The sequence below is a fragment of the Pholcus phalangioides genome, unplaced genomic scaffold (assembly GCF_987345545.1).
Source record: "Pholcus phalangioides strain wild (caught in Gottingen) unplaced genomic scaffold, Ppha-v1.0 ptg000011l_1, whole genome shotgun sequence".
Classification (NCBI taxonomy): Eukaryota; Metazoa; Arthropoda; class Arachnida; order Araneae; family Pholcidae; genus Pholcus; species Pholcus phalangioides.
Window position 1 is genome coordinate 2,061,449 of NW_028301604.1, and position 18,596 is coordinate 2,080,044.

At 32.3% G+C, this 18,596-nt stretch overlaps 1 protein-coding gene across 2 annotated transcripts in view; it reads right to left on the bottom strand.

The window, feature by feature from the left end:
- LOC149079933 (tetratricopeptide repeat protein 21B-like) overlaps window positions 1-18,596 on the bottom strand; it is a 70,906-nt gene that overhangs the window by 27,312 nt on the left and 24,998 nt on the right. For both annotated transcript variants that reach the window (XM_089238818.1, XM_089238817.1), the window contains exons 11-25: window positions 17,128-17,225; window positions 15,837-15,944; window positions 14,255-14,359; window positions 13,741-13,870; window positions 13,376-13,533; window positions 12,644-12,764; window positions 12,053-12,144; window positions 11,696-11,934; window positions 9,974-10,046; window positions 8,887-8,997; window positions 5,863-5,915; window positions 1,809-1,897; window positions 915-1,041; window positions 742-807; window positions 339-441 (exon numbers count right to left, since the gene is read on the bottom strand). In XM_089238818.1, coding sequence (XP_089094944.1) covers window positions 339-441; window positions 742-807; window positions 915-1,041; window positions 1,809-1,897; window positions 5,863-5,915; window positions 8,887-8,997; window positions 9,974-10,046; window positions 11,696-11,934; window positions 12,053-12,144; window positions 12,644-12,764; window positions 13,376-13,533; window positions 13,741-13,870; window positions 14,255-14,359; window positions 15,837-15,944; window positions 17,128-17,225 — 1,673 coding nt within the window. The remainder of the gene's footprint in view (window positions 1-338; window positions 442-741; window positions 808-914; window positions 1,042-1,808; window positions 1,898-5,862; window positions 5,916-8,886; window positions 8,998-9,973; window positions 10,047-11,695; window positions 11,935-12,052; window positions 12,145-12,643; window positions 12,765-13,375; window positions 13,534-13,740; window positions 13,871-14,254; window positions 14,360-15,836; window positions 15,945-17,127; window positions 17,226-18,596) is intronic.

Sequence of the window (18,596 nt, forward strand, 5' to 3'; positions counted from 1 at the left end):
GCCTATGATCTGAAAGTCTTAGTTGAAACTAACCAAAATGCTTTTTAAACGAGAATAATAAAACGCTCTTCTAATTTTGCAATATTTTGATATCAAAGAATCTCAACAACTACGAAATAGCGCTAATATAGTTGATTGATTAGTAGTTCATTTTTTCAGCTAAAAATTTTGAAAATCAGGTAGGAAAAGTGTGTTAACTAGAAAGCGTATAAGTGTTACTTGTTAATCATATAAATTTAGTAGTACAAATTCATTGTAGATGGAAAAATTAAAAATGAGTGTTACAATGATAATGCATATTGAGAAAAAATAATGTGAAATCATAAGAATCTGCGCACCTCTGGATTGTTATCATCAAATGTAAGAGATTCCTTATAAAACTGTATAGCTGGGCCATAATCTTTTTTGCTTGAAGCATGTTCTGCAAGTTGTCTGCAGATGCTAAGAAATGTAAAAAAAGAAGTTATTCAAACTCTATTAATGTTATAAATTTTTCTCTAGTCATTTTTTCAGTCATCAGTGTGAATAACTATTCAGTAGTTAATATAAATCCAACTTAAACTTACATTTATTTCTTATTCACTTATCGTAAACTTGATTCTAATCACTTTTACGAACATGGAAAAAAATATTTTGCCGGCTAAAATAAATAGTTGAACAAATACAAATGGATAGCATTTGCTAAAAGCTAAAATTCTTATCATTTTCTTTGTTTTTTGAGGCCATTAAAATTATACTCACCTTATAGCAATTTTTCTTTGTTCAGGAAATGAATCAGGCTCTTCTAAATGAACTCTTCTCATTACTCTGAAAATAAAAAAAATATCTTAACAAGTCTCTTTCCCCTTCTAAATTTTCAAACATAAAACACTTTTATGTTCAATTCGGATGCATGTTAATTCAAAGTTTATAACCTGGTTTGTACGTCCCATGCTTTGCGAAGATATATGCTAGCTCTGTCTTCTTCTTGCATACATCTGTAAACTTTTGACAACAGAAGAAGTAATTTTGATTCCCATTGAAGCCAAGTTAAGTCATTTGCTGAGTAAAGAAGAAAGGGAATAAAAAATTATTCTTATGTGCCAAAATGCCAAAACATTCAATTGATCAACCCTTTTCTTTTTGCACAGGCCATTTTTTGAGTACAGGAGGCATAGTTATTCTATCACCAGTTCATAGGAAAACCAAAGCAGCTAATGCTTTCCATGCTCTTTTCAGAATAGTATTATAGAATTGGCAGAGGTTATTCTCCCAGAATAATATCTTGGTTGACAGAGGTTATCTTCCCAGAATAATATCTTGGTTGACAGAGGTTATCTTCCCAGAATAATATCTTGGTTGACAGAGGTTATCTTCCCAGAATACTATTTTAGTTGACACAGGTTATCAATCAATGTTTATGAACTGGGCATAATCCTGGTTTAGGATAGGACAATTCACTTCAATTTTAGCCTGAAAGGAATTGCATCATGCTATATTAATGGATGCTACCTAGAAGGGCATGTTTGGAAATGTGTGTGCTACCCACTTTCAAATTATTGAATAAGCCGTGAGTGAATGTAATTTTGAAATCAATAAATGTTTGTAATGTTGTTTGCTCGTTGTTTGAGTTTTCCAAGGAGAATGGCTAATATTCAAGGATCATAATTGGGAACCACAAATAACTAACTTCAGCTGACCAGCCCCAAGTGGCTGGGATACAACCCTGACATACTGTGACCAATACAGAAACACTGTAATGAAAAAAAATCAACTTTAAATCATGCGCCTGTGATTAATTGAAAATATAAAAATGATAATAAAATCACCTTGTTTTTCTGAATCCAAAGCAGAAGCAATCACATCTTCAGCTTCTCTGTAACGCTTCATCCGAAAAAGCAGATCAGATAAGTCATACCTGAAAATATATAAATCAAAACTTTTTAACCCATTCACATCCATAAACAAAATAGCTTGCAAATGGTGAGAGCCCCTTATCACTAAGCATGGAATAATCTCCTTGTATAATATGTAAAAGCCCATTTCCTAACTGCAAATGGGTGGAAAATATGTGTAATTTGCTCCCTTGATAAAATCATACAAAACTCTGAATCTTACTTTAAAAATGGCAGTGCTATACCAATGTTTGAGATGGCTGCATCAAAGAGTTGCAATACTTGATATTGTCTGAAAACGGGAGAAATGGCACATGACGTCATCAATTAAAGAGATGGTTGATTCTTCACTGGGGAGAAACCAGGAAAAAAAAGAAAAAATCCTTCAGGGTTGCTGGCATGCTGCCTTAGCATATGATTTGGTGCCAATTCATTTTCACCAAGACATTTTACAAATGCAAACAAGCAAAGCAAAATCGTCAAAATAGTGCTAAAGACATCAACGATGAATGTGATACTGCACATGCAGAGATTGACATCTTACAATTGTGTTACCCAAAACAGATGAATTAAATTGTTCAGTGTAATATGGTGTGATGTAAGCACATACCAACTTTGTGTAGTCAAACTGTACAATCCTCTTTGATCATCATAAGCATTTAATATCAATATCAAGATCCAATATTAATTTGGAAGCTCTAACATAAGAGACAAGGTTTTTCTTCTCATTTTGTTTTCAACTGGTATATGCAACATTAAAATAATTTAAACAACAAATAGAAGCTAGAATGTGTTGCTTTATGTATATATCTGGAGATCATTTTACTGCTACTGACCTAGATTTGTCAACAGAAGCAAATGAACAGCTGTAAAACTACACAAACAAGGAGACTCAGAGGGGATGGAGGAAGGGCGGATTTACATCTGCAGACATCAGAGTGTTTTGTCAGACACACAGCAAACATTCTTTAACATAAAAATCTCTGTCTCTACCTGTGCAGCCATCCCATACGATAGACATGAATATGTTCATTGGTTTTATCCTAAAGAATGTTTGCCATGACTGACACGACACTGTGAGCATCTGTAGATGTGAATCTACCCTGATTCTGCCATTTCTTTATTGATCAGGCTCTACACCACTGCAATCACTGTAAAGATGTGTTCTGCTCAGGCAGCATAATAAATGTTGCCCACTAATTACACTAAAAATTCTTGGTCTTCTCTACTAATGTTGTCTAAGTAATCATTTTAGTATTAGTCACACATTGAGACAGCAATCATCTGCCATTAAGCACCCGTTCCTGTTATGTATTGTTTGCTTGTGTACAATTGCTGCATTGCTCTGATTCAATCATTTAACCCTCTACTTCACCCCTATCAAAAAGTATTGCATTTTTTTTTTACAAATACAGATATAAATTGGTGGTTAGTTTTTAATTGAAACAATACAATCAACACAGCAATTTAATTAGTTAGAATTTTTGCATTTTTAATTACCTAAAATATTTAATCAATGTTTAGTAGGTAATTAAGGGCCAATAGCAATCACCTCTTCTGAGGTGACCTCTCTAGGTTCTCACTTATAGTGAGTTCAAATTTTTGAACTCACTATATCAAAAGAAATCTGTACCCACTTAGACTCTATCAACTTTCTTTTCCCCAATCAACACGGCTTCAGAAAAGCCCTTTCTACTAACTCTCAACTGGCCCTCTTCCTCCATGACCTCTTGGGAGCCATCGATAAAAAACTTCCAACTGATGCGATTTTCTTTGATTTCTCTAAAGCTTACGATAAAGTTTCCCATGACAAACTTCTTAAACTCTCAAGTCCATTTAAACATCATAACTCCCCATCAGTCTCCATAATGTCTGGTACCCCTCAGGGATCAGTCCTCTTTCTCCCCGTTATTATTCTTGGTATACATTAATGACCTCCCTCAAACCCTCAACTGCACCACTAGATTCTTTGCTGATGACTGCATTATCTACTGCATTAATCACCAACAGTTTGATCGAGAACTTCTCCAAAATAATCTGGCTTCTATCTCTGACTGGTGTTCACTATGGCAGATGCCTATCAATATTTCAAAAACAGTTTTCCAGAGAGTTATCCATAAATTACTTCCTCTTGAATACTTTTACTCAATCAATAATTTAACCACATTCCAAGTTTCTGAAATTAAATACCTTGGTGTCATGATCTCAGCTGACCTACGTTGGAACAAACATGCTGATTACATCTTCTAGAAATGTCTCAACAAACTTTTCTTCCTCTGCTGCAACCTCAAACATTCCACTCAGGATATCAGACTACTCTGCTACCAAACTTACATCTTTCCTGTACTCTCCTACACCACTGAAATCTGGGATCCCTATGCCTCCACTAACATAGAAAAACTTGAATCAATCCAAAATAAATCCACCCTTTTCATCCATGACTGCTGGTCATCCTTTGTCTCCGTGTCCAAACTTAAAAATGTACTCAATCTCCTCCCCCATGCTACTCTTTGTCTTATTTCTTGATTAACCCTGTTTTATAAGATCTATTATGGTCATCTTAACTTAGATACTTCCGGTATTCTAGCCAAACCATCCTACATCTCCAGAAGACTTGACAATTCCCTTAAAATAAAACCAATTTTCACTTCCACTGACTGTTTTGAATACAGCTTCTTTTCTCATACCATTGGTGAATGGAACAAACTCCCCAGTTTTATTGTCAACTTCCCCACTGTCACTAGTTTTTTGCACAATATCAAAAATATCTGTCTCGTTCAATCGCATTTTCTTGTATAGGCCTAGAGATAAAACAATATTTTGGTTAGGGAACTAGCTTCTGGCTGTGTAGGTCTGGGTTTGAATACCAGTTCGGGCATTGATGTCTACTTACTAACAAGTTCCCTGGATAGATCATATGGATCATCTCTTGGGAATACATAAGGATCACATTATTTATTTAAATATATAGTTTGTCTTGATTTTAATGTTGTCTATAAACAGATGAAACCTTACTAAGTATAATTGCCTGGATTCCAAGCGAAGATGAGTTTTTGAAAGAAAATTCACATTCCTTTGAGGGGAATCGAACCCCCAACCTCTCACTGTCTGGGCAAGTACTCTAAAATTAAGCTACAGAAGGCAGGCATTTTCTACCCTCAGAACCTATGTTTAAGCTGAATGGGACTGCACTGTAGACAGCCTCATAACTTAGCAACAGCTCATAAGAACATTAGTTCCCAGATGGTGGCATACAACGAAAAGATGAACTTTTCTGCTAATTATACAAACTAAAATTGCCTAGATACAATATAAAGAGATAGCAAAACAAAGCTATTATACATGCTAATTTAAACAATGCAATAAGGCTGGAGTAGCCACAAAATCTCAAAACCTAAAAAAAATCTTGAAACACAATAAAATAAGTTTGGACATAAATGCATCAATTTGGCAAAAAATAATTAATTTCCAGCATAATTCACAAATATACTGTATAACAATGGTGGATCTGCTAGTCTTGTCATATACAAAACAGTTTACAGGAAATTTTTGAGTGTGATAAAAAAAATTATCAAAGAAAGTTTTAAAAAATTTTTACAAAAATTTTCATATAATCAATTAATATCAGTGTAAAGGAACAAACTCAACTTTACTTGAATAAATTTCACTCATAAAGTTCAAAAGCTGGTATAATTCTGCTGCTTACATGATTTCATCGTTTTTGTCAATTTTCCTAATACTTGTTAATCCAATAATGTTGAAACTGCTCTTCCATTGTGCTGAGCACAATATTTTTTTATGCCGTAACCCATCAAATCTTCATGTTGACACCATTTCTATAAAATCAGTACTGACTGGTTGAATGGAAATGAATGGATCTAGAGAATGGATCTAGTTGAACACTGCTGATTTTTTGTTCATTGGTTTGTTTTTGTGGGTGTATATACATGAGGAAAAGATATATAAATTATGAAAAAAAAGTACTTACCTTAAAGCAAGCTGCCCACCAGTTCTTATTGCAGCTTTATAGTAAGTTACAGCCTGCAGAGATAAATGACATTGAAGGGATAGAAAATAGAAAACCATGTAATTGCCAAAATTTGGCTTTTTGGATAAATAATTTTCCCTCTTTTAGTGAAAAATGTTATTTTTGGCACTCGCATGATTTTCCATTTTAAATCCTCAATTGACAAATATATTTGATATAGCAATACAATAGTATTAATTACTGGGCATACAGCAATTTTTTTTGTCCAAAAATTTGTTCCTATATTGAGGGGAATCAGATTTTATACATGAGTCAGGTTTTGAGAAGAAAAAATTTAACCTAAGATTTAAAACACCTCCCTCTTTCTATAACATGAATGCACTACTTCTGACCAGCAAACTGGACCCCAACCAGCCCATAAAAACAAAGCCATCTTTGTAGCACATAGGGGTCCCTGGGCCTAGCAAATATTCTGAGACCCCCCCTACAATTTAGTAACAATTGATGGTAGTATGTTAATTGCCATGTAAGAGGTCATCGAAGGCCCTCATGCACGAAGAGGCCTTGGAGCAGTAGCTAGGTGGGCCCATGCATTAAGATAACACTACGTATGAAAGGAGTTACAAAAAAAAGTATCAATTCCCACAACATGATAACTACACCCGTTTGTGGCCAGTGAACTATATTAATCTCACATATCTGATCAGCACAGACTGAAATATGCCACACCATGCCTTCTTACCAACATGGTAGCCATTGATCTGATGGAAAAACATACTATTGCTATATTGTAAATTGCCATCTGAATAAATGGTAGAAGAAAAATTTCTGAATGTTTTGATTATTTTTCATTATTACTTCTAGGCCTACATCTTAGAGAAATCTACAATTTTTAAATGTGTCTAATTTGGTTCCAAATGTTTAGCCATTTTTGGCTTAAGTAAAGTTGTCGGCTTATATACAAGCATGCATGGTATGTAACTCTTGTAAGCATGAGTAAAAATTTATAAATGGTTATCCATTAATATAAGCATAACCATTCCTGTCTATAACATATTGCTTTTAAACAAAAAACAAAACAATCTTAAAAATAATTTAAGCCAAATAATGATCTATGATGGATAAGTAAATCATGGAGTTTAATAGCTCAATTCTAATAATATTCAGAGTGTAAAAAACTTGATTTTTTTTTTTTAATGCATAAGTAGCAACAAGATAAGTTGCGAGACCAATTCCCTCATTTATGATAACACAGCAAATCCACTATAACAATGATAAGTTGCAACTTTCAGAATCAGACATCATTGCCAGGCTAAAATATGCATATCAAAATTAGAAAGTTATAATATTAGACAGTTTTATGATACATTAAAAAAAACTAAATTTAATCATCTATCAAAACCTCTCAGCTATTTTCAATGTACCATATGTTGGCAGGTGTTTATGGAAGAAATAAAAACACTACACCTTTGCTGCTATTGCTGGAACACCAAATAAAATAATTTATAAAATAAAATACAAAATTTTCACTCAAAATATTCATTTCTGTTTCTCTTCATCTAGAGCAGTGATTCCTAACATGAGGCCCATGTTTCACAAGAGGGCAATTCAATTTTTAAGGGGAACAATTTTAGAATGAGTTTTTCTATTAAGGCTTGGAACTCTTCAGAACTCCCATTAAATTTTATATTTATATTTCTCAAACAATTTCTTGATGACTAGTTTCTTTTCTTTTTTTTCGGTGTTTTCTTTCAGAGAGATGCTTGGTAAGGTGAAGTCCATGGATTCCAGTGACAATAAAATGAAGAAAAATAAAAATGATATGCGTTGTTTCCTCAACAAAGCTCACCAACATCCTGAAGTCTCTCTAAAGAACCCTGGTTAAGAATCCCTACTTTTGATTGAGTAAACAGCCTTTTTGGCTCCCACAAAATCAATAGGAGTTTACTTTTTGATTAACAAGAAATACAAGTAATGGGTAAAAGACAGAACTACGAGAGGAAGTGACAAATCCTTCAATTGGCAAAGTCATCTCTTACATGTGATTTTCTTATTGGAAATCATATGAAGTCTTAATACTAGAAGGACCTTGTTGGTCATTTTGACCATTTTCGATCTTCTCACTTCATTTTTATAATGAACCAAATTGTTTAGAATGTTGAAATTTAATTACTTTTCCTAAAAATACTGAAACATTATACTATCCAACTATCATCAATTCTTAAAAAAAATCGATCCAGATATTTTTAGTTCCAACTAAAAAGGACCATGACTGGTCAATTTGACTGGCAACATTATAGAATACTTTCATTGCATGCACAACAAATATTTTGTCGAATTGTGGCATCAGATTTTTTCTAATGCAGATTTTATCACTTTGGCTAACTGGAAGAATGATTATTGATCAATCAATGATGATGCAAAAATACTAGTTTGACCAAAAATGTAGTAATGCGAATCATTTAACCTTATCTGGAAGGTAGTAGAAATGTGAAAATTTACTGTATTATCATTGTAAATTATCCCTGGCTAGTAAGCAGTCATTCTGTTTCTGAATATTTTCTCAATTCTAATAATCTAAAACAGTGGTTGTTAAATCATTTTTTTAACTAGGTCACCCCCCTACCCAATGAACTTCAATTCTAATTCTGCAACTCCCATCAATTATATATAACCCAAAGCAGAATGGTTTGCATTGTTCAGCAACAAGCCCTCAGTTGGTAGAAAATGTTCTGCAGTAAAAATTATCACAATAGTTTTTTTACACCAAAGAGTTTTTATCCAATTTTCTCTGGAAATTTTTCAGTGATTTACATCACAGTTTTTGATATACTCTGCTTTGGTGAACAGGCACAGAATCAATAACTTGAATCATGGAATCTTTTCGTTTGAACAGCTAAAAGTGCCTTCTTGCACCTCTGGTTAAGAACCACTGATCTCTAAACTAAGTAAACAGTTTTAGTTTTCTTTTTTCCAAAAAAAAATTAACAGAAACTGTTATTGATATGTATATTAAATGCATACCCGTTCGAAACTGTGAGTCCTAATAAGAGCTAGCCCAATTTTTCTTGCCAAGATACTATCCCTAGGGTTTCTTTTTAAAGCCTCTTCATAAACTTCTATTGCTTTTTCAGTCTGAAATAAATTTATGAAAGCATGAAAATCCTGACAAAAAGCCGATTGATTTTTCTGTATAGTATAGTATTTTTCTGTTAGTATCAGGCAAGATTCCAATTTCTTTATGAAATAAGTCATATAATGAAAGTATAGTCGCAGCTTGATTTTGTGAATCAACACATTTTTACGTACTAGTCCTCTAGTCCAAACAGCATGTTATAGAACTAATGTTTAAATATGTTCCATGTTATAGAACTAATGTTTAAATATGTTCCATGTTATAGAACTAATGTTTAAATATGTTCCATGTTATAGAGAACTAATGTTTAAATATGTTCCATGTTATAGAGAACTAATGTTTAAATATGTTCCATGTTATGAACCATTCTGTCCATTCAATCTATATTTATGAACTTATTTTGTTCTTTAAGAAATTATTTTCAAGAAGTCCCTAAATGAATAAATTTTTGAGACTCCCATATAACTGGCGTTGCAGAGCTTACAATAAAATTATCAATTGAATAATGTACAGAAAAGTCTTGTTGAGCTATGGATTAAGAAAGCATTCATCAATCCATTCAATTATGTGAAGAGAAAAATAGTCAGTCCCAAGAGAGCATCAGTAGATCTAAGCCAAGATAGGCAACTGCATGCCTGTTAATAACAGTAATATTATGATATTATAATTTGTTGAACTATATAACATTGTTGAAATTTTTTTCATCATTAATCCTATGGATAATTGTCTATACCAAAATGCCACAATCAAATAAACAAAAGAAGTGATTAAAACCCATCAATAAAAATAAGTTAATCACCCATTTTTACTCTGTAATTTTCATTTTAGTGTCTTCCTCATTTCAAACTTTCTCTCTCTCTCTTTCTATTTCAGAAAACTATTATTCAAGACCATTCAAGTTCATATAAATGAGTGTCGACTGTATTTCTGTAAATTGTCTCATAACAAAATAAATTACTTAAAACTTGAACTCACCTCTTGAATACGCATATATGCATCACCAAGTAAAATATAAGATCGTGGGGTAGGATACTGCTCAACAACTTCCCTAATAAAAGTTAAATATACTTTAATATATGTATGTCTATATGTTCATTAATTACACTCGACAACAATGAAAAATCTTGTCCGACATAAAAACATACAATTCTGAATGGTTTTGACCTGCTGAACACAAGTATCACTACAAAAAAGATTTATGGCTTCCTTTATAATAATTATTTATAATTCCTTTATAATGAAGTGATTTCTCCAGTCTCTTGGAGTTCGTTATAATGGGATTCGACTGTATTGCAAAAGGAATTACCACTAAAATGACAGAAATTTTGAACTGCCTAAAAAGAACGGAAAGCGGTCATCATCATACTAAAATACTAGAATATAATATCCTAACTAATTATTTGGAGACATGTAGATTAAACTGGAAGATGAAAAAAATAACAAACTTATTACAGGTGTTTGTTTTACCATCCCAAAAAGGAGAATCAAAATTATGTTCTTAAATTTTATACGAAATTTCCAATAAGCTTAAGCAAGTTGTATCATCTTAAGAGAGCTCAGTTATCAGGGTATAGCTGGGAGAACTTTTTCAGCTGTAGATCAAAAAAGGAATTGGATTTCCCCTGTGAAATTGTTTTGCAAACTGCTAGAGGTAGTTGAAAATTATATTTGATGCTTGCAAATTCTGGTTATTTGTACAAAACATTATGGCAGGAGATAATTTTTCTTTAACTAATTATCCTGTTGTTAGTTTGTAACTGTTATACTGATAAGTCTGATAATTAAAAGACTAGTTCCATGTTTTCAAAGCAATTTTGAACTTTTCAATTAACCATAACAGTTACTTTCAAAGACTGGTTAGAATCAATTAGGATTGTCTCTCAACCAACACAAAGGAGTTGAGACAGAAGTTTTTCCTGCTTTACCATGTATGGTGTATTATAAGGCATAACCTTTATTGAGATGAAACAAATACATTCAGTACATTTTATTCACAAATACGAAACCTGTTATTCTCAGAATTGTATGCATCAGAAAAGGGCATTTAGAGATATTATAAATGGGGGAAGAGAGTAATATGTTAGTATTTGATAGAATAAGATGGAAGCTGGAGAAAGCAATTTCCTTTGGAAAAAAAAGTTTATTCTATATAATATTGCTTTTTTTTCTTGTACGTCAACGATTGATGCAAGGTTACTATAGGCCCTCCATTTATTGAAAGGTTTGATGTGAAGTGCAAGAAAAACATGCAAAGCATTCAAATGACCTTTTTCAACATCATTTTTTAACAAAGGTAACAATATTCCTTGTGGGTGTGGAGGGGAAATCACAGAATGATATAGAATTCCATGAAATTCAAATTGAAGAAGTCCTGCAACTTCTAAGCAATTTATCAGTGAACATAGGTCTTGATAATATTTTTTCTTTGGACAATAAAAATTGATGGAAAATCTTTTTTCCCTAGTTGTACAGATATAAGAAATGCTGAGGGCATTGTCTTACAAGATTGCAACCCAGCTAACATGGTCTAAATTTTTTTTGCATAAATTTCCTATAGCTCAGGCAATAAGTTACATACAACTGTTGGAAGTTGTGTCATTAGCTTACTGAATCCAGCAAATTCCTCTTTGTTTATAAAGATTAAAATGGTCTTTTACTGAAGGAAAGAAAAGGAAAGCAGGAAAATAGAAAGATTACTTGTAACAACTGGCAAAAAATTTCTTATTCTTCCGATAATTCAAATATATGTTGGCCATCTTGTCACGAGCTTGAAGATAATATGGTTGCTCTGGTCCAATAGATCTCAAAATATTCAAAGCTTCATCTATGTCTCCTTTAGCCAGTTCCATTTCTGCACTGTAAACAGTAATTCGACCTTCCTCTGGATTACCTTTAAACATTTCAGCTGCATCATGGAGGAGCTTTAATGCCTCTGACTGAAAAGAAAGATCATATTCATCCTGATGGTAATAGATATGTAAATGTATAAATATGCATGGTGACAGCAGCATTTAGGCTATACAAGATATGTGTGGGAAAAATAAATGTAAGAACCTGTTTATCTGATGCTCTATAACAGTCAGCAAGTTCCAGAAATAATGAAAGTTGATCATGAGCAGATAAATGACCTTTCAATTTAGAATACTCTGTAAAGCAAAAGATAAGAATAAAGTTGAGTCTCTTTGATGCATTAATATGCATACACATATCAACGGCTTAGTTCACAATGGCAAAAACTCAAAAAAATTACATTTTTCCAGTAATGGACACCATGAGAATGGTGGAAAACATCTCTACGTATTCTCCAGACACTGAACTCTGCTTATACGCTCCTTACTGCAATTAAATCTGAGCCGACTCCCATTGAGCTCCACAGAAAGTGAATCTTTAAAATGCAGATATCTCAAAACAGGGAATTTTTAGGTTGTTGCTGTTTTGAACTAGGTAGGTGATATCATTTCTTACATTAAGTTAATGAAATAAATTATTTGATCTTTGGAAAATCTTTACTTTTTATGTTTTTCTTATTTTTTAACTTTGTCTGAACAATTCATTCAAGAAAGATATGCAAACAGAAGCAAAAAAAATTTGAAATAGAGAAGAGAGAATAACAAAAAAGAACAAACAATTGTTTTTCACACTCACCTGACATATTTAAACCAGCTAAGTTCATGCCTGTTTGTAAAGTTTTTATGCATTCTTCTATCAGTCCATGGTGTTTTTGTATCTTGGCTTTAAGAAGTTGAAACAGAGGTCTTTCTCGAACCTGAATGAAATAATTTTCTTCATATGGAGTTAATGAAGGAAAAGTGTTTCTTTTCTATACTTATTAATATGTAAAAGACTTATTTAATATGTAATTACCATTTGATTAAAATTTATGTTCACACAATTGTTGAGGATTAAATAGTTATGTTTATGGCAATACAGATTTGAATAGAAAAATATTGTTATGCTCAACTTTCAATGCTTCCTCTAGTCTTTTTATGGTTTAATTCGTAAGTGTTCATGTCCCAGATTCATAATATTCTCTGCTGGTAGAACACACTCTCTGGCTGAATGCTTTTTAAGCAAAGTGGCATGCAGAAGATTTGCAGTAAGGTAAATGGGCATACCAACAAACATATTTCCAGCCAACTAACTTTATTGGCAAAAAAAAGTATTTTGAGGGCAATCTATTCTAACGCTTATTACTTGAGTACCTTAACAAAGATGCAATTTAATTAAACATCACTATTTTTCTAGGCAAACATAAGACATTTGTGTAAGTTTTATTCAAAACTATAAGGTATAAAACTAGCAGTATAATTCTCTTGCTATATTTTACAAACGTAAGGCATTTGAAAAACTGTCTTTTGTAAAGATATAAAACTATACTTTGAAATCATAGCTGAGAGCAACTTCTAAAGCTTGACTTGCTGCACGATGGTTTTCTTCATCAAACAATATTCTTGCCAATAATAGACGTGCATCAGCATAAGCAACATCTCGCTCTAAACAATACTCTAACATTGATTTTGCTTCAGCTGCTTCTCCTTTGAAATGAATAAACAAATTTTTGATAAATTTTAATACAGGAAGAATATTTTACGTACATCAAACAAATAAACAAAAAGAGCTGTCATCTATACAAATGTAAATTTTAAATTTCAAGAACACATCGAAAGAGTATCATAATTAGTATTCTATTTCATCACATAAAATAAAATATAAACAGCATTTCAAAAGAAAATCATGGATACCAATGAGATATTTCAACTTTGCCATCAAGAACATGGCTTCTAAAAGGCCTGGGCAAGCTCGAGTGAGAGTCTTGGCAATAACTTGGCATTTACTCAATCCAGGAGGAAATGGTTGTCCAGCAGCAATGGGCTAAAAATGAGTGATCAATTATTTGAATAAACTGAAACCACCAAATGGTTATATTTTGCAATATTTGGCACAGTAAAATATACTGATCAAGAAAAATCAATTTGATAGAGTTTCAAGTTTCAGAGAAGTTGTCGCATCAATAAATTGACAACAATAAAGGGAATAAAACAACGGGGTCATCCGCACACACTAAAACTTTTGCAATTGTAATTTGACTACATGTTCTATGATCACAGGTGCCTGCTTATGTGGTGTATTTTATTGCCTCTTAAAGTTTGTCTCATGAATTTAGAATTGTCTTATGTACAGTATCTTATCATATATATAAAACATACTCGCTCATGAATATTTGATCATTTTTGTCGCACCGTCATGCATACTTACTTGATCAGGGACATAGTGCATGAAGAGTTTACACACTAACAGTAAAAAGTCTGGATTCAATAGTATGTAATAATTTACAGCATGTGGCGTATAATCTGGATTTCCCTGTAAAATAAGAAAAAAATTTATATATTTACCACACATTTTTCATTTTAATTCAGATTGTATATAAGTATTATTCTGATGAACAATTTCAATTTAATTAGAAATATCTTATTGTTTGATTGCTCAGCAATAAAAGCATATGATCAGTTAAACTAAATATTGGTAACAAGATGTATAAAAACACTAACATTGAATTCCTTCATGTCATACAGATTCACTTCATTGGTAAAAAAAACTTTTCAGATTGTTGCTCTCTTAATATATAATTGAAAGATGTTTTTTTCTCTCTCTCTTTTTGTGAATTTTTTGTTTGAATGAGTTTAATCCCCTACATCACACAGCAGATTTGTTTTTATAAATGACACAAGCTTGCAATAATAACAATAAGTAATAGTAATCTTTAGCCATTTCAGACCCGAGTATTAGTTTTTTGGAATTCTCAAAATATTTTTGCATTTTTGATACTAAAAAAAAAAATGCATTAAAACATAAATATCAATAAATCTTTTTTTCTTTATTTTTTTATTTGTAATTTTTTATAATTTTTTTTTTGCAAAGAAATAATTCACTTTTTTTAAATTTTTTCAGCCAAGATGATGCAGGGCATATTCATCTTCACATACAATTTTTCCCAGAATTTTATTGCTAAATTTTATGTAATAAATCACACTTTTCCTGGAGACACTTTCTCTTTCCCCCCCACCGGAAGCCATCTTAAAAACCCCCTGAAAGTTCTCGATGAAAGTTGTTCCCTGAAAATGCTTGAAAGAATGGAAGGAAAAAAGAAGAGGCAGACCAAGCACCAGATGGATAGAGGAGGTGTTGCAAAGCATCGGAATGAAGCTAGCACAACTCAGACATGCTGTGAATGACAGACCGGGTCAGAGAGCCATGATCTATAGAGACTCTGTGTCGACTCGATGGTTCTTAACAACAAGTTATTTTCCTATAAAACTGGAATCCATTTCTGTGAAAAATCTTCACGATATAGAGGAGAATAGAAATGATATTTGAGATCAGTGGTGAAAAATACATCAAAAACAGTTACTAGATTCCAGACAACTTTTTGTAATTTGAAATTTGCATTCCTGTGTTGGAGTCATTGCAAATTGATATTCAATAAAAAATTTCTTAGTAGTCCGGTTAAAAAAAAGTTTAATTTCATTTTATTTTGCAGCTTTATAATTTTGTGCTCTTTAGAGCTAATCAGACAAAATTACATTTCTAAGATGGAGTTTTGTGAATCACCCATTCATTCACTAGCCAATTCCAATCAATTCAACTCTAGATTTAAGAAAACAAAAATCATTATCTCCATTCAGACTACAATATGATCTATTGGTTTTCAACAAGGTTTCCAACTCGTAGTACTCAAACTCTAAACAGTTGTCACTATTTTATTCAGCTTTTACTTTATTGCAAAATATCAATGAATATGTGACATTTAATTTTATGAAATATAAAAACAAAAAAATACCTCTAAGTTGGAAAAATGTTCTGCTGTACATTTGTTCAAATAATTCACTGATAAATGAGGGCTTTGTCCTTGCTTTTGTCCCAGTAAAGCATAAAGATAAAGCATTTCCTGAAAAAAATTTGTGTCAATTCATGATGTTTCATAAATATATGTTTTGCTTCCCATAAATTATTTTTAAAAATACAGTCAGGTTTGCTGAAACAAACATGGATATAATGAATTTTTACATATAACAAAGTTTTCCTATATCCCATGAATTTTTTATTGCTTATTTATGCTATTTTGATTGCTTATAATGAACACCGATTTCAGCAAAGTATGCCTATAAAGTATTTCAACCGGTTTTCAAACACAAATTCCTTTGTAATCTTACCTAAATTTTCTTATCTGTATATTTACCTTTCTGCAATGTGTAGGTACAATTAATAATGCCCCCCTTTATTTCTCTGAAAGACTCAAAAAGAGTATGGTGAGTTAAGAGATTAAAATATGGATCTCTTAAGCACTGTGAAATCCTCTTTTGCTTTACTTTTTTTTATTTTTGTCTGTTAAATTCTATGCTGTTAACAAAATCTTATTGGGAAGAAAAACTAAGGTTATATTCCCAACAATCTAGCCTTCAAAACAATTTTAGTGTGCATTTGCCAATCTTTAGATAAATTAAAAAAATCTTTTAATTAAAATTTTAACCACTTTTTGATTAGCTTAATCTGTATTTCTTTTAAGAATGCTCAGATTATTCGAAAATGTTATTGTGAATTTAAATTATGTTTCATTTTTCTCAAATGTGTGATTAAGCTGGTATGGATATAACAAAGTTCACATATAACAAACAGTTTTGCTGTTTTATCTGCCTTCGTTATCAGCAAGTTGGACAGTAGAGCAAGGATACTCTCACAGCATGAATTTGGAACATGATTTATTGGTTCTAAATTTATCTCAGATCATGAACATGTTACAAATGCCATCATCTGTAAATGCCACATGTGTAAATTTAGTATTTAAAGCAAATAAGATTCACCATTCCCCTGCTAGCCACACTATTTTGTTTTCTTCAGCTTCAAAGTTTTCCTGTGATCACTTATTGCATAAGATACTTATACGTAAACACCCATTTATTATTAAATTTCTACAACTACGCAAAGCACTGAAAACAGTTAAACCAGATTTTGCACGCATATCTTCACATAACAGCATCAATTTTACATTTTCGTCACAACTATGTATTTTTATACAAAAAACAAATGTATGAAAGTATAACTTTTAAAATACTGAGATTAAAATTACTTACAGATGACATATCACTGTGGTTATTAAGCTCCTGAAATAGTTCTAACTGTTGCTGTGCTGATTCCAAATCACCTTCCAGAATTTGGCAGAATATAATACCTATATTTTAAAATATATATATGTGTGCGTGAATAAACAAATTGCAAGAAAGACTAGTAGAAGTATTTTTTTTAACAACATAGAAAAATATGTATGATGTTCAATAGTGTGCACTGGATATTCTAGGCGAAGGGGGGTCATTATTTTTATATTCTCTCAAGAGTTCTTTTTAGTTTTTCACTGAAAAAATACCACTATAATCTTAGATTCCCACCCCCCATGCAAATGATGATACCTGATATTTATGTCTAGGTATTGTGTGAAACTTTCATGGTGGGTCCACACTACACCTGCTCTGGACTCTAGCTTCCCAGGTTTGCATTCATCAGGGAACATGTCTGGCTTTTTCTTCTTCACCAGCATCCTAACTGGTCATGAGCACAGCATGACAGCTTTTGTGTCATCATACATGATTCAGGAAGTGTGGGGAATGTCTCTTTGATGTAGTAGCAACATTGGATGGATCCTCTCAAGTCACTGAATCATTGTCATCTCATAATTTGTCATCCTGTCTACATAATCAAGAGATCAGCAAATCACTCAAGGACAAGAATGAGCTCACATATAGTAGAGGATCCACGTTCATATGCTTCAAAAGATTACTGATAGTGAGAGAAACATAAAATGTGACTTCACCTCTTTCTTCACATATTTTCAAAAAATATGACAAACATGCATTGAACAATTTGAAAAAAATGTTAATAACGTTGTTTTCAAATAACAAAATTGGTTCATTCCAACAAAAATTTGTTGTAGAAAAATTATATATTTTTAATGTACAGTAAGGAAATGTATTGTGAGAAAAATCCAGAAAGGGGTATTCAAAATAAGTATTTCATGGAGGAATATGAAGCTTTTGGGTGAAGGTATCGTTGAGAAATCTTGCTGCGGATGGTACAAAGGTATTTTACCTGCATCTCCATGATGCCCTGTGTGAAACCTTCCAGCACAACTACTAAATTAAGAGTAGTCTTTGATAACTCTTGTCAGTCATCCACATCGGTATCTTTGAAGGCTATTCTCGGAGTAGGAAGCATTATGCAACGTGAAATTTTCTCTATTCTTCTCAATTTTCTTATTCACAAAATTGCTTATGCATTGAACATAAAAAAATATATCATCAAATCCTAGTTGATCCTGCTGACCAAAGGTATCACTGAATAGTTTGGAGAGGTTATAAGAGTGCAAAGACAAGGGAATATCAACTGTGCACGGTAACTTATGGGACATCATCGGCCCCCTTCCTTGCTACTAGATCATAGCATCAGAAGGCCTTGAACTGTGAGAAGAGCTTATCAGCTGTTGCTGACGGCATTATGAACAACATGTATGTTGATATATTATCTGATTGTGATGATTTGAAAGCACTAT